This window comes from Taurulus bubalis (genome assembly GCF_910589615.1).
Source record: "Taurulus bubalis genome assembly, chromosome: 2".
In the NCBI taxonomy this organism is placed as follows: domain Eukaryota; kingdom Metazoa; phylum Chordata; class Actinopteri; order Perciformes; family Cottidae; genus Taurulus; species Taurulus bubalis.
In genome coordinates this window covers 36,641,255-36,656,961 of record NC_136590.1, presented here as the reverse complement: position 1 = coordinate 36,656,961, position 15,707 = coordinate 36,641,255, and the positions used below count along the sequence as shown (strand labels likewise).

The 15,707-nt window shown below is 40.8% G+C and overlaps 2 protein-coding genes across 3 annotated transcripts; one reads left to right on the top strand and one right to left on the bottom strand.

The window, feature by feature from the left end:
• The first annotated feature begins 14 nt into the window (after positions 1–14).
• srrt (serrate RNA effector molecule homolog (Arabidopsis)) lies at positions 15–8,582 on the top strand. Of its 2 annotated transcripts, XM_079234686.1 has the most exons (20): positions 15–35; positions 642–760; positions 968–1,096; positions 1,180–1,398; positions 1,806–1,994; positions 3,707–3,876; positions 3,975–4,159; positions 4,232–4,342; positions 4,432–4,594; positions 4,717–4,865; positions 4,990–5,051; positions 5,198–5,276; positions 5,693–5,890; positions 5,977–6,147; positions 6,294–6,447; positions 6,582–6,775; positions 7,442–7,592; positions 7,741–7,842; positions 7,933–8,047; positions 8,179–8,582. In XM_079234686.1, the coding sequence occupies exons 2-19, from the start codon at positions 642–644 to the stop codon at positions 8,037–8,039; spliced, it is 2,652 nt and encodes an 883-aa protein (XP_079090812.1). In that variant the 5' UTR covers positions 15–35; the 3' UTR covers positions 8,040–8,047; positions 8,179–8,582. The 2 variants fall into 2 exon arrangements, with proteins under 2 accessions (XP_079090812.1, XP_079090811.1); XM_079234685.1 differs by lacking the exons at positions 15–35; positions 642–760; positions 968–1,096; positions 1,180–1,398; positions 1,806–1,994 and having other exon boundaries at positions 3,003–3,876; positions 7,933–8,035.
• Positions 8,583–9,258: 676 nt separating this feature from the next.
• Positions 9,259–11,603, bottom strand: mogat3b (monoacylglycerol O-acyltransferase 3b; the record flags this gene model as incomplete). The annotated part of the gene is made up of 7 exons (XM_079236412.1): positions 9,259–9,413; positions 9,493–9,677; positions 9,778–9,952; positions 10,093–10,297; positions 10,635–10,705; positions 11,200–11,307; positions 11,522–11,603. The coding sequence occupies 7 exons, from the start codon at positions 11,601–11,603 to the stop codon at positions 9,259–9,261; spliced, it is 981 nt and encodes a 326-aa protein (XP_079092538.1).
• Positions 11,604–15,707: the final 4,104 nt, after the last annotated feature.

Below are 15,707 nucleotides of genomic sequence, written 5' to 3'. Positions count from 1 at the left end.
GAAGAACACGCACATAATCTAATAGTGATTGAAAGGTATCAATGTACTCATTTGTGTTGTATAACGGTTGGTGAAACTAACAAAATAGTATTGTTCTTCTATTAAAAAAAACGAGAAAACGAATGGTCTCTTGCATAAAGGGACGAGCATGTTTGTTTTCTAGCTAGCTAACGTAGCATGTTAGCTAACGGTAGCTAACCCGCACTACAATAACTTCTCCCTCTGTTTCGACTTTAGAATCCGCTTTATCCCCTTTATTCATATCTTTGAGCTTTTTATTTATGTATTATGTCTTACAATCGTTGGTAATTTGGATGTCAAACTCCATCAGTAAATGTGGTTGTGCAAGACACTGACTTAAAACAAACGCTAACTGTGGGGGCCACTATCCTTGGGTACTTAGTGTCTTAGTACCTGATTACAAGCAGGCTCCTTGTTTTAAACCCTAGCTGTGGGCCAGTACCCTTGGGTCCTTGGTGTCCTAGTGCCTGGCTACCACCTGGCTGCTTGTTTCAAACCCTAATGGTCGAAAGTTGTGTTCGCTTTTGTTTTATGACTAAGATTACAGTCAGTGTTAACGACAATCCTACCACAACAAATCATGACTTAAATTAACTTTTTTTTGTCTTCTCTCCGTGGAGATGGGAGACAGTGACGATGAGTATGATCGCAGGAGACGGGACAAATTCAGACGGGAGAGAAGTGACTATGACCGTTCAAGAGAGAGAGAAGACAGACGCAGGGATGACTGGAACGACAGGTAAGATGGAGAGATGTGTGCTCGGAGGACTATCAGTCGAGTGGGATTCAGCTAAAGCCCATGAAGACATCTCAACTCCAACTAACCTGCAGAATGCCACTAAATGGTGGCTTTCTGGTGCCATCTCTCACTGAGTGAAGCTGAGTTAGGAGTATTTGTTTAACTTGAATGTTTCTTTCCTGTTGTTTCCTGAAATTAATTTTCCAGAGAGTGGGATAGGGGTAGGGAACGACGTAGCCGCGGAGAGTACCGGGATTATGACAGAGGTCGTAGGGAGAGATTTACCCCACCCAGACACGACATGAGTCCGCAGCAGAAACGCATGAGAAGAGACTGGTGAGATGCCCTGCAACACAAATATTAACACTCTTTGCAACTGTTATCTGCTGTTCTAATGCTCTTTTATCTGTCTCTGGTAGGGATGACCATGCTGGAGAGCCTTACCGTGGGGGGTACGACTTGGGTTATGGTGGAGGTGGTGGTGGCGGCGGACAAGGAGGAGGTGGTGGACAAGGAGGAGGAGGGGGAGGAGGAGGAGGTGGACAAGGAGGAGGGCCAAGTTATGGCCCGCCACAGCACTGGGGTCATCCTGACTTGCACCTCATGCAGCCTCATCATGGCATCCCTATCCAGGCGAGGTTAGTAATGGAATCAGGATTGAGTGAGCCTGAGTTATGAAGTTAAATGTTGTTTTCACGTCTTTAGGGATTCAATATTAACTTTCTGATAATTCCCGCAACCTGTTATGTATGTCGGTTCGTGAATGTTAATGTGAATGTGTTTAACATAACACAATGGCCCGAAGAAAACGAACATTTGACAGTAAGAATGGCTTTTTTCACCTCAAACTATATGAATTATGCAATGATATGGACTTTACATAAGGTAGAATGAAAAACAAGGAAAGACGAGAGAGAACATGCATTCAGCACAATCACAATGTGTATTTTTGTTCTCATCACACAAGTTAATGCATTGGATATAAAAAGCCGATATTTTTGTTTACGTGCCCAAAACTCTGTCCGACTTGTCTCTTTTCCATTAGGCTCGGTAACATCCATGACATGGATTTAGGTCCACCCCCTCCCATAATGAAGAGCTTTAAAGAGTTCCTGTTGTCCTTGGATGATTCAGTAGAGGAGACTGAGGCAGTCAAACGCTACAATGAGTACAAGATCGACTTCCGCCGGCAGCAGATGCAGGACTTCTTTTTGGCTCATAAAGATGAAGAGTGGTACGAAATCAGTTGCCTTTTACATTTAATGCACATTAGTAGCTTTTCATATAGCTGCATTACTATCATTCTTATCAATGGACAACCATGTAGTCATTTATTTTGTGATTGTCATCAATCAAAGTTTTACAGTTTCTCTCCTTTGACATTTACATAATTGTTACATTAGATGGACATAGTATGGGCTTGGTCCAAGGGTTTTGTGTATCATGTGGAATTGAGCTACTTATTCCTCTGACACATAAGTCAAATAGTTGCTGTAACAATCCTGACAAGAGAATATTATACCCCTACTTGAGCCTTTTTTGGCATGTTTCAGTTGCTTGCCAAATAGCTCAAGGACAGTTCCACCCATGTAGTTGGACCAGGCTAACAATAGATTGTTACCAATAACTTTTGTCACACTTGTAGTTCATAAAGAAAGAAAATCCACCCAAATGCAACCTCAGTGAATTGTTTAGTTTAATTATAGATGCATTGTAAGAGTTTGAACAGAGGGTTTCATGGGTGTTGAGAGAACCTATGGCTGACTAAATGAAGTCATACATAAAGTATATCTATACCAGTGTAACAGCCCTGCCTTCTTCATTATGTTATGCAGTAAATCTATAAAAGCACTTTTCTCTAAATGCTATTCACAGTCATGTAACTGAATATTTAACTAAATTGTTTGTACAGTTACATGTAGCTTTGACCTAAAAGTTATCCTCATTGTTTGGGTGGATTTTCTTTTTCTTTATTAGTGTTTTAACCTTTTCAAGATTCACAGTTGTAAAATGCATGTTAAGTTGCTTATTTCACAGGTATTATGCAAAATTATTCTGTTTTGCCATAACCCATTTTTCTTCCCTTCCTACTACTACGTTGACGGCGTTTTTTGAAGATGAGAAAAAGTGGAACTCATCCGCAAGAATCGGTCTTAGCCAGCAAGGGCATGCACTGCGCACAATGCAGTGTCTCTTAGACACACAGTACCAGGCATTTCAGATAGACAGTCAAGTAGTCTTTCGCGCATGGAGATTTTTTTTCTTTTATGCTTTTTTCCACGCTACTTTCTTTTTCTGTTTGGATCAAATCGAATCCCAAAACCGAATTTGTGTGTAAACAGACACACCATTGGGGTGAAGTGGAGCGCATTTTCACAGAAGAGACCCCCTCTCTATTTATTTGTTAATAAACTGGCAGAGAAAAAGGTAACTGTAGTCCACTCAATGATCAACATTTTAATGTAAAATGCTGAATGTGAATGCTTCATTTCATAATCTCTCTGTTGTGTTTTTTCCTTATTTTTTGGTGAGTTAATCTCTTCAAATGTAGAATAATTAGCTATAATAATCACTAATAATTACAAAGTCTAGACATGCATACACTGAATAACCTAACATCAGCACTAGGCTATACAAAATACAGAAATCATAATCTTAATCATGATGGTCTGTATAGATATTTAAATTACCATCAAAAACATCTGAAATTACAAATGTCTTTTTTGTTGAACATATGGTTAAAAAAAATAAAATAAATTGTAATCTGCATATAAATCATATGTCTGCATATAAATCATATGTCAGGATCATATTACTGGAACCTCATGATACAGTTGCGATATAGATGTACACTATGCGTTTCTGTTCTCTAACATTGGCATCTCGTTCATCCCAACCCCCGTCATCCCCTCCCAACTTTTTTGTGGACCCTGACTCTGGAAACAGGTTCAGGTCCAAGTATCACCCAGATGAGGCCAGTCGACTGAAGGCAGAGGCCCTGGGTGCCTTGCACAACCGCCTGAATGTATTCACGTTCCTGATGGAAAACGGCTGGTTTGATAATGTCTCCCTGGACATTGAACAGACCCCGGTCATCATCAAGGTTCTGGATGCAGGTGAGACTATAATAACTAATAATACTAACTAATACTGAAGGAAAAGACATCGTCATCTGTTTTCATCATAAACCGTATACCCTGTTGCTTGCCTTCAGCTGTGATAAAGATGGAGGGAGGGACGGATCATGATATCCGCATCTTGGACCTGCCATCTGAAGAGGAGGAAGAAAGGGAGAAGTTGGCGTCTGTTGCTGGGGCCGCTGAACCTCCCAAGAGAGAAGACCTCAAATCCTCAGACGGTGATCGCAAACCTTTAGTGGAGAAAGACAAAAATGAGAAGGTATGTTTTGTTCTCTGAGTCTTCGCCAGGCAGTAGATATTTCTGTGTTGACGAGAGTAAACTGTGCGACAGGAGGAGAGCGACTCTGCCAGCACAGAAAGAGCTGCTGCAGCAGAAGGGGAGGCTGTGAAAGAGGAGGCAGAGAAAGACGCTGCCAAAGAAGAAATGCCTGAACCCAAGAAAGTGAGTGTTGCTTCCATTATTAAAATGATTTGCTAGCAAGAGAAAGAAATGAACCAAATAGCCCTAATTGTTCTCATTTTCATTTACAGCCGAGAAGAAAGAGAAAGCGCAGTGGAGACAGCGATGATGAAGCCAGTGCCTCAGAGAGTGACTCTGACTCGGATTCAGACTCAAATTCCAACTGCTCTGATAAACCTGTGAAGAAGGAAGAGGTGGAAGACAAGGAGGACGAAGAGGAAGAGGAGGGTGAAGGTGAGGAGTCAAATTCATAGTGTCTGATTTGTCTCCCCATGAAGACTGTACAGTATCTATTTTCCCAGTATTTGTAATAAATGTTGTCCTCCCAATTTGCTCTCTCCCATCTAACGATGAAGAGGAGAAACCAAAGGAGAATGCTGAAGCCGACAACAAAGAAGAAAAGAAACCCAAAGAGGACTCTCCCAGACCGCGGCCTCTCCACAGGACCTGCTCTCTGTTCATGAGGAGCATCGCTCCCACGATTTCAAAGGCTGAGATTATTGCTGTGAGTTGAACACAGGTGGCAGATGGTTGGTTTTAATGGACCGGGACGTGTAGAATCACTGAGGTCACTCAATAATTTGTGTCTTTGTTTAAACACAGTATGCTTTGATGTTTTTCTTTCTCAGCTTTGCCGGCGTTACCCTGGCTTTCTGCGTGTGTGCTTGTCTGACCCCCATCCGGAGCGCAGGTTGGTTAAAAAAAAAAGAAAATGCATTCTTTTAACTTTTTTATCTGAAAATGATGTTTGTTGGATTCATTTAGTCACACGTTGTGTGAAGCAAGAGACTTCACACGGGTGCACAATAATATCAAATGAACCCTGTGCTGTTTCAGGTTTTTCAGACGTTGCTGGGTGACGTTTGACCGTAGCATCAACATCAAAGAGGTTTGCTGGAACCTTCAGAATATTCGAGTAAGTGTGCCAGGCTCTGCTATTGACACGACTGTTTTCAAGAGACTGTAATTTGCAGCATAGTATGCATTATGTGTTTTTATAATTGATGAATTGAGTTGTTTCCTGTTTTGTGTTGGTTTATTACTTACTTTGGACAGAAACAGCATGTGTTGTTGGCCTTCTGTTCTCATTTAAAATGCCTTAACACTAATGTAGACTGCAATGTTGTTTTTCCTCTTTATCGTTTTCTATTATCATGATGAAATAAGTTTACAGTTTTTGTCTGTTGTATTAAAAACAAAGAATCTAAATTCATCTCAAAATGATGGAATTAATGGAGCCTTGGATAGTCCTTTGCACCTGTTTGTATTACTGATCTCCCAAATAGTAGTTGAGGCTGTTAAAACTCTGTGTTGCTCTCTTACCGTTAACAGCTGCGTGACTGTGAACTGGCACCGGGGGTGAACAGGGATCTGGCCCGCAGGGTGCGTAATATTAATGGCATCACTCAGCACAAGCAGGTGCTCCGCAACGACATCAAGCTGGCTGCCAAACTCATTCATGCCTTGGATGAGAAAGGAGACCTGTGGAGCACCAAGTCCCAGGAAGAGAGGCACAGAGAGAGGATAGAGGTAAGCCACTGATTGGCAATTACAATTTAAATCGATTGTTCACGATTGATCTTGTAACTGAATCACACATTTGTGTGGTTGAAAAGCTGCCGGCTCAGAACCCCATCTTGAAGAACATCACAGATTACCTGATCGAGGAGGTGAGCGCTGAGGAGGAGGAGCTCCTGGGCTCGGGCAGCGGGATGAGTTCTGAGGAGAGCACCAAGGAAGGAAACCCGGCAGAGACGACTGTGGAGAGGGATGACAAACTAGCCAAGGTTTGACTCTCGCAGTTATGAATTTACATGCAGCTCAATTCTCCATTTGTCTGTCATTCAGATGGCTGGCTATGACTGGCCAATTACAGAATACAATCTATAAATGCAGTCTTAGCAAAGTTTCTCTGGCATCTGCTTTGTTCCAGGTTTTGGATCGTCTGATCTTGTATCTGCGTATTGTGCATTCAATCGACTATTACAACACCTGTGAATACCCCAGTGAGGATGAAATGCCCAATCGCTGTGGCATGATCCATGTACGTGGACCCATCCCGCCTAACCGCATCACAAATGGAGAAGGTCAGCTTGTTTCCCTTGTTTGTGTGGGAAGAGTGAAAGTAAATAATAAACTAAAAATGTGTGTTCCTGTTTAGCCTTACGTGCTGGAGTTGAAATGCACCATTTTTCATTGTACTTTTTCTTTCTTTCAACAGTGCAACAATGGCAGAAGATGATGGAGGAGAAGCTGAGCCCTTTGTTTAGTTTAAAAGAAATCCTGTCCGAGGACGAGGCAGGTAAGATGGGCCGCAAGGATCCTGAGGAGGAGGTTGAGAAGTTTGTGAATGCCAACACTCAAGAGCTGGGGAAGGACAAATGGCTCTGCCCACTAAGTGGCAAGAAATTTAAGGTGAGTGCTTGTTAAACTAAGTATTCAGGACAGCACAGCATGTTATTATCTGATTTTGACTAAATCACTGCAGAAGTTTGACATGTTTTAATTGCTGCTTTTCTTACATTACCTGTAATACTTCATTGTCATTGTGCCCGAGCACTGACGTAGTCAGAGTCGAGGACCTATTGTTTTTCGAATGTTTATTTATTATTATTATTATTATTCACCATTGCGCAGGGAAAAGAGGTGCTTGGGATAAACCTACATTCTTCAAAATGTGCACACCCATCCGACTCAGCGAAAATTTTAATCTAATTTGGGTGTCGACCAAAAGTCTGAGAAAATGTCTCTATAGCTCCCCCTTTAGGCTGAAAGTCCACGGTTTTTGCCAACTATGGCCGATTGACTTGACATTTTACACACATGTCCGGGTGGGACTGCTCTACAAAAAAGTAATCCGTGAAATTAAAATGCGCCTAATTAGATTTTCCGCCATTTTGAATTTAGTAAAAAACTAATTTTTGCCCATTCCTCCACTGGGTCCATTTCTTACGAAATTTTCTGTGGATAATCATTGGCTCAATGTGATCAAAGGATATCTCCCACTTTGTTGATATCTCATTGCGTTCAGAAGTTATTAATTCTTAATGTGATGCTAAGACATTTTGCATTCATTTCAAGGGGCCTGATTTTGTACGAAAGCACATCCTGAACAAACATGGGGACAAAATTGATGAAGTGAAAAAGGAGGTGGTGTTCTTCAATAATTTCCTGATGGATGCTAAGAGACCGTCGCTGCCTGAGATGAAACTTCCTCCTCTTCCAGGCCCAGGTCAGGTTAAACACAACATTTATGTCTAAACAGATACACATAATCAAGGACTTTAGTACTTCAACAAAGACTGACTCGGTTTGCGGTCACATTTTGTCCACAACAATATGAACATCTTTTTTTTCCTCTGGTTGGTTTTGGCCTACAGGTCTGCTTTCTCCCAGCATGCAATTTCCTCCTCAAGGTCCTCAAGGTCCTCAGGGTCTAATGGGCTTTGGGCAGCCTCGTCCCCCACTGATGGGCTATGGTGGTATGTTCTCTTGCTGTTCTTTTTGTTACTGCAGTGTTTGTCAATCAGCCCAATAGTTTTGAGTTGATTTTGAGTCCTTCTTTTCAACAGGTGGACCTCCCTACCCTCCCAACCAATATGGAGGAGGCAGGGGCAACTATGACAACTTCCGCGGCGGACAAGGTGGCTACCTGGGAAAGCCACGCAACCTCAGGTGAGACCATACGTACGTGTGATCTTTATTTTGCTATGAACTGTCTCTATTTTATGCTTTTAGAAAATGTTGAACCTTTTTTAAATGATCATTTCTTTTCTTCTACCTCGGATTATTTTCTCTTGCTCCCTCAACCACCTCAGAATGTCGCGCGGTGATCCACGCAACATCGTTGAATACCGTGACCTGGATGCTCCAGATGACATGGACTTCTTTTAGAAGTTTCTCTTGGCCCTTTCCGTCGTCTCTTTGTGTTTTTCTTTTTAGTCTTTTGTAGTGATTAGATTTTTTCTTTCCTTAAATATTTTATTTTGTGATATTTGTGCAACAAGAACAAACTTCCGTTGTAAATTGTTTCCTCAATAAAGTTGTGATCAAACTACATTAATATGCATTTAATGATGTATGATTAGCAACAAAATGATTCAGAAAAGCAGCCAGTCACACTTTAAAGGATAGTGATAAAATGTATGACATGTAGGAACTTTTGATCAAGGTTAACATTGAACACAATTGTAACTCAGAGGGGCTGATAACGTTTTGTACAATAAAAGAAAACACATTCATTTTTTACATTTATTTATTTCAAATGAGTTTTTTTTCTGACGGTGCTTTTTTTTTCCTCGACCCTTCTGGTTGGCAGATGCAAAGAATGGTCGCCCTCTACTGGGTAATTAATGAATTACACATGTGCATGTGTGCTGGCCATCTCATTTGACACAGCTGCCAACTAAAACAACGCAGAAGCTTTGCAGTGACTGTACAAGGAATATTCCATATTAGGATAACAATACCGCCATGTCCAAAAGTTCTTTTTCTGAAGTTGGTCCGGTCATACTATCTGATTCTATAGGAACTACTTGGAGAAAACATGCTAATCCAATTTAGCATAAGCAATGATTTTTATTTCATGCATGTCTTTTCATCACACATGTTCAGCGACTGAAATCAAATTATAAATGCACTACACTTTTAAATGTTGTGAAATTCCTGACAAGATAGCGTAACGAGACGCCAATGTTCAGTGCTTTGTGAACACATAATGGGATTCATGTCTTAGTTATTCAAGGCACATGTTCATGTTAAATATTTTCAAAGACAGTGCAGTATGAAGAAAGAAACCTGCAGGATCAATCTATTGTTAAAGATGAAGTCATTACATTAGATCCACATTATAAGCAGCCAATAAAGACAGCTACACAGTTCATTTGGAAGGGAAATGTCTAAATGTACTGAAGCTTGTGACTTTCAGAAAGCCCACAGCTGACCTTGTGTTCGTGGAATAACTTGGATAGGCCCTCCATGTAAAGCCTATGATAATGGTCGACCTCCTCCTCAGTAGGTGTGACGCGCTTTGGCACTGAGATTGGACTTCCCACTGGAAGAAGCAGAGCGTCAGAATAAAACAGGCAGAGTACAGGAACAGAGCCTCACCTACAGAATAATGAAACACTCACCAATGGTGGTGATTGGAGTCTTGTAGGGCAGGAATGCCAAGCGCTCACCAACAAATAGACACGGGGCAAAACCCATAATCTTTTTAAACAGGTCCTGTAACCTCCGACCCAGACTGCCTTCTGAGAAAACCACCTGCTGAAAAAGCTCATTCTCCCCGAATGAGTAAATGGGCACCAGATCAGCCCTGTGGAAAACCATCGGCGGTTATGTCAGTGTGTCCAGTGAGTATAACGACATCCACTTATAACTGTTCATTTCCTGTGTGTTTTTAAGAGTGCTCTCACCCAAACTCAAGAGCCACCCTGACAAATCCCTTTCTGTGCTTCATTACCACTGCGTTGACTCCAGGAGAGGACGCCAGAGACTCGGCAGCGCCACCTATTATAATCACCACTGCATTTCCCTTACCTCTCTTTGAGAGGAGGTGGACGAGGCTTGGTTTGCTGACTGGACAAAGACCTGATCAGACAAAGTGAGACGGTAACAATCACATGTAGATATTGTTTGTCTTCCATTTGCAGTCTCAATTGTGTTTAAACAAGGTTTGATATGGCTGATGTTAGTAGTTCAATACTTTAGTTGAACATTGCCATAAATACCTCCACACATTAAGTAATCCCTCAAGATTGGTATCTTGAAAAGCCCTGCTAGGACCACCAGGCAGACTCGCATCCCAGGAAACACCTCGTTGAAGCCACAGCTTTCTGTGCTGAAGCAGGCGAAGGCTCCAGCACTCATGATACCATGCGGATGACAGCCCAAGATGTAGTTTTTGTTTGGATTCAGTTCGGCCGTCTTCACCAGCTGAGCAAGAAAATGAAGGATTAACAGAGTTGATCAGTCAGTCTCTGCTGTTAACCATGAAACCAAACCTATTTTCACTGAATATTATGTCATTGATTGAGAGATTTTAAAAACACATGCTTATAAAGGTTTTTATCTTATAGATGTTTTTGCTCTTTATGTGATTCTACCGTAATAAAGAATCAGCAGATGATGGCGGGAGTTATTTTAAGGGTTTCAAGGCTACTTAGTCATGCTACTGGCCAGCCACATTAAATCCCTGTCCCCTGGTGTTTCAACGAAATGTATTCAAATTAGATGAGAACAGCAAATCTGACGCATACAAAGGGAAACTTACTCTAATTGGGAAGAAATCTCTGAAGTGGTTCCAGACCCTCCACCTCCTCACAAATGTTGCTTTCCTGCCCCCTGATGGAGACATTAGAAATCCTTCATACTACACATTTAACTGTTAACAGTATGTATCAAATATTTGGAAAAAGCACTATGTTGTCTGTTGAAGTATATTTGGCAGAGGAATTCTGCAGTTTAAAGTGATGTATTATTTCCTATAATTCTGGTTTAAATGGTTTAGTATGTTGATTTCTCATGTATTAACTACAAAAACAGTACTATAAATATAATATATACTGTACAGAATATGTATGACATTGGAACACGGCAATATGTAACTGTTTTATACCAACAGGAAATTATACAATAGCATGGGGGGGGAGATAGTTCATCAAAAACACACAAAAACAGATACGTAGTGTACGTACTGAGTTTTTGAAGTACTTTTTTATTAGTCACTCCACTTCAGAACCTGCTTGTAATTGGTAAATATCATGTAATGTAGTGTGGAATTGAGACTTGGGATTCTTCCATTTTTGTGGATGCTTGAGTGACGTATTTTCTTTTACCTCTTTCAGGGGTTTGCCAGTCCATCACCAGCCATATGAAGTACAGAGTGGAGAGCGGCCACAATGAGGTAAACATGAGGCACACCATCAAGATAATACAAGACACTCCTTGTTGTGGCCAGTTGGACAGTACCGGAGTCCATATGTTGAAGGAAAAGAGACGTCTTAAATTAGCACGGATACATATTCATGGTTTTTTCAGATTCAGTTCCGAATTTGTGAATAGGTGAGCTATTGTAACTATTGCAACAATTATCATTTGACATACTTTCTAGTGTCATGTTATGCAAACTCAAAACCAGTAAGTGTAGTTAGATCTTACCTAAGAGGAGAAAGGAGATCACCCATTGTAGAGTACTCACTGCCTCTAAGAATTCCTTCCACTGAGTTTTCTCTTTCGTCATTCCTGCAACCTGGAGGCCATGCCATCGATTTTCAGCAATTGATAACTCTTAAACTGTGTTTTCATTCAATAAAGGTCCTGTGTATATTAATCAAATACTTTATCTTTGCTTTATCCAAGATAATATTTAAATTGATGAAGTCACTGCTATTGGAGAGAGCAGTTTACATCAATAATGAGCTGCTTTTGCTCTTTTTCTTCCTTTAGAGAACACAACGGCTTAACAACTTGAATACAATAACTTACTTATGAATACACTGACAGATGAACCCGTACAGTTTTAATTTGTTCACAAATAAAACGTATCAGCCAAGCTTGTAAGACCAAAAAACACTTTGCATAAAGCTCATCAAGACAGCATACAACTACTTTTATGACCGTACTGCTCAGCATACAACTTAATACTTTACCTTATTAGAGTTTATTCCCAAGTTTATTTGAATAGATGCAGATTCAACAGTTGAGGAAAGGCTCCACATGCAGGATGTACTTTGACCAGACCATGTAAAGCTGCTGATAACAAATCCACTCCCCCGATACTTTGACACATACCAAAGTTGTTAGTTAGATACTTTGTTTATCGCTTCTGCACAGCATCTCCTGGAATAGCAATAGTTTCATGATCATGTCGGTGGTGTGTGTCTCTTTTGTTCTTGGTCACTCTAGTGGCCAAAAAGTTTACGTGTCTTCTGATGGTATTATTCAACTTAATAATACAAACAATTGCAAATATAAACGTAGACTTAGTTAGTTATCTTTTCATGAGCTAAGCAAAAATATTGCTTTCTTATTTATATTGAATCTTTGTGCTTTCCCTATGTGTTTTTTTTCAGTGCTGGTGCACATACATTTGGGTATATGGAGATCCTACCAACTCAGAGACTGTGAAATCAGACAACCCAGTCAGTTTTATGGGCTCTCTGTATCATAATATGTGATTCAACAAGTCATTCAGATTTGGCTCACCTTCCTGTCACATGCAGGCTCATTAGAAGATACACCATGCCGAGAGAACTACTTTGTGAAGTGCACCATCTTTTCTATCAAGCCAGTCCGAGCAGAGGCGGGATTAAAGAGACAGGCGCTAAAACTGTGTTTTAGACAAACTATATAGATACTTGTATTTTTTTTTTTTACATAAACTCATGTAAAATCCAGAATACAACTGAGCCTGAAAATCAGCATTATATGTCCCCTTTAAGCTACTGTTAGTGGAGCTGAGACTGAGTGTAAATTGTCCCGCCCTAACAGGTGCAACAAATGCACCAGTAGGGGGAATGAGATGTCAATCAAGGGGAGTTTGTACACGCCCACACAGCCATTAGGAGAGGCTTAATCAGGCAACATAAGTGAAAGCACCTGTGTGGGTGAGCTATGGATGTGTAGGGACTGAAACATTTAATCCCACCTGAGTCTATGCTGTCAAAGCCTCATGTGAGATGTGTGTGTACAATGTGAACAAAGAAATTAATCTTGGAAATTAAATGGTATCAGCTGGAACAGTATGATTCATTTTAGAATACACATTTATAGATGTAGTTCGAGGATGATGTTTTAGCTTTTCAGAAAGACAATTGCTTTATTCCCTAAGCTTTAAAACTAAATGGCCAATATAAATAAATGTTGAGGTACTTGTACTAGAGTATCTCCATTTTCTTCTCCTTTATACTTAAGTGCAATTCAGAAAAACAATTGGTTTTAAACTCGACTACATTTATTTTATAACTTCAGGTCGTAGTTACTTCATATTACAACATCTAATCAACAAATCCATTCTGATCTATTATTATAAAATATTTATTGAACCCTTATTGGTAAAATTCACAAGCTACCTGGCATAATGGAAAATAAGCACCATCTATACTAAATGCAACATTCAAGTAATGTGCATATTTATCCATCCATAATTATAATTCAATAATATAGTATACATTTTTATGAAATGGCCCATTCTGCATAATGAGTACAGTTGCTTTTTGATGCTCTACCTGTATTTTGATGCTTTTTGTACTTTACCTGTAACAGAGTATTTCTACATTGTGGTGTTGCTCCTTCCACTAAAACAACTGAGTAATTGTTCCACCACTGCTTTGGTTTTCAGTTATTGGCTCGAAGTGACTTTGACTCTGAAGACAGTTGAATCAATCTCTGAAATGTTTCGGTGTGAACCCTGTCCAGGTGTCTGGTTTAACGACCCCTGCAGCTCTGTTTGTGGCAGTGACAGTCCAAATATTATTTAGATATAGCCTACACCATTAGAGGCCTGTGCTTCACCTTTATACCATCTCCCATGGACTTTAGGGGGCGTGTCAGGCCATGTGTTGGCTAGTTGGTCATGTGACACCCCCATCCCCAAAAACACCAGATGTGTATGTCTATAGTTACAATTCCCCTATCCTAAAGTCAAGGAATAAATCAAAATACGTAATTAAGACTAGGTTTTCCTTTATACAGTCTGTCTCCCAGGTTTTAATTGAACTAGTCATTTAGATACAGTCCAAACAAAATATAACTTCAATGTTAATACAGCTTAGCCTATTTTATATGGCTGTCGGTTTATGGCGAGCTTATTTTACACTTATACGATTTTATCTCCCATGACATCACTAAAACGCTTTCTACAATATTACCATATGTTACATTACATATATTGTTTGTTTTGACAACATAGTCTAGGTTTATTGGAGTTGAAAAATCGTCCTCTACTTTTATCAAGAATCCATCCGGACATTTAATGAGCCTGCTGCTGAATACTTCTGCTAAGTATGAGCCGTGAAGGGAAATTTCATTTCGGTCCTCTGATAACAGCCAGAAGATAACAGCCTCTCGTCGCAGTTGGACTCAAAGCCACTTTGGATGCTGCTTCTTTTTTTTGGGTCTTCTTTCTATAAACAACCACTGGTCTGCTTTCAGGAAGTACTGTATGAATATTAATATGGATGCAAATACTCAGTGAGGATGCCCAGCGCTTGAACCAACACAGCGCGCTGATCTCTGCGCATTTTTTGTTTTGGCGTTTTTTCTTCATTCTTCCTTTTGCTGCTCATGCCTGAACGGAAAGCATGTTAGTTTTGCGGAGGTCACGCCGGAGCCTTCTTTGAAGCGCACAGGGATGGCGTGTCACTTGCGTGTTTGCAGAGGATCCTTTTGTAACGTCGCATTGACTTGCATCATGGATTTCAATCAGATCTCACACCGGCCAGCCTACACCGAGCCTCGGTAGTAGAGGCTACGGCGCGCTGTTTGTCACAAAAATGGAAGACCTCACGTCAAGAAAAGGCGTCAGTCCGATGATATGCGTCTGAATAACTGATTGTTCCTTTCCACGTCAATTGACACATCTGGGAAAGGATTTTTTTTCCTCCCCTCCCGTCTACCAAGACAGCTGTGTCATCAACAACCGGCGTGGTGTTGTTGTTGTCTGATTTTTACGAGCCCGGGCCACTGGATATCGGCACAGTCTGCCTCTGCGCCAGCCGTATAGGCTACCCCGTTACTAAGGTAGGTATCACACCTTTATTCATATGGTGTTTTGCTCCATTAATCACCGAACTAATTTGCTTACATCATTTAGGCTTTATTGCCAGCTGTCATAGTCTAAGTGCACTGTCTGCCTATAATTAGCAGTCGGGAATACGATGCTGTATTGCGGAGGGGACGCATGGGGCCTGATGGCATTTTACGGTTGAATTTGTATAAATACAAGGTTGACAGCGAGCCGCTGCGTGCTCACAAACCAGATTATTCACCCTTGAAGGCTCACAGCCCATGACGGTGGATATAAGGCCTGTATTTTAGCCCCAAAATACAAAAAAAAAAAGCAAAGATACGGCAAGACCGCCGTGCAGCGCAACCCTACAGCCCGCGTTTAAGTTCGGTCGTGACAAGACCTTATTAATATTTCACCAAAAAACAAGCCATCAGCTGACTGGTGATGCTGGAGCATGAACGGCGGTATTCATCAAACACCACAACAGAGCCTCATTCTGCAAGGCCATGGTGGAGAACGTGTTTACGAATAATAAGGTTATAGCAGTAGTGTGGTATATGATGCGTGTGTAAATGGGCAGCCGTTGCTGTGATTGTGAATACACTGGTGATGTGT

Bases quoted from the DNA above. Each gene is read 5' to 3' on its own strand.
- srrt (XM_079234686.1), top strand. From the start codon at position 642: ATGGGAGACAGTGACGATGAGTATGATCGCAGGAGACGGGACAAATTC. The intron at 4,866-4,989 runs GTGAGTTGAACA...TTTCTTTCTCAG, and splicing joins CAAAGGCTGAGATTATTGCT to CTTTGCCGGCGTTACCCTGG. The intron at 7,593-7,740 runs GTCAGGTTAAAC...TTTGGCCTACAG, and splicing joins TCCTCCTCTTCCAGGCCCAG to GTCTGCTTTCTCCCAGCATG.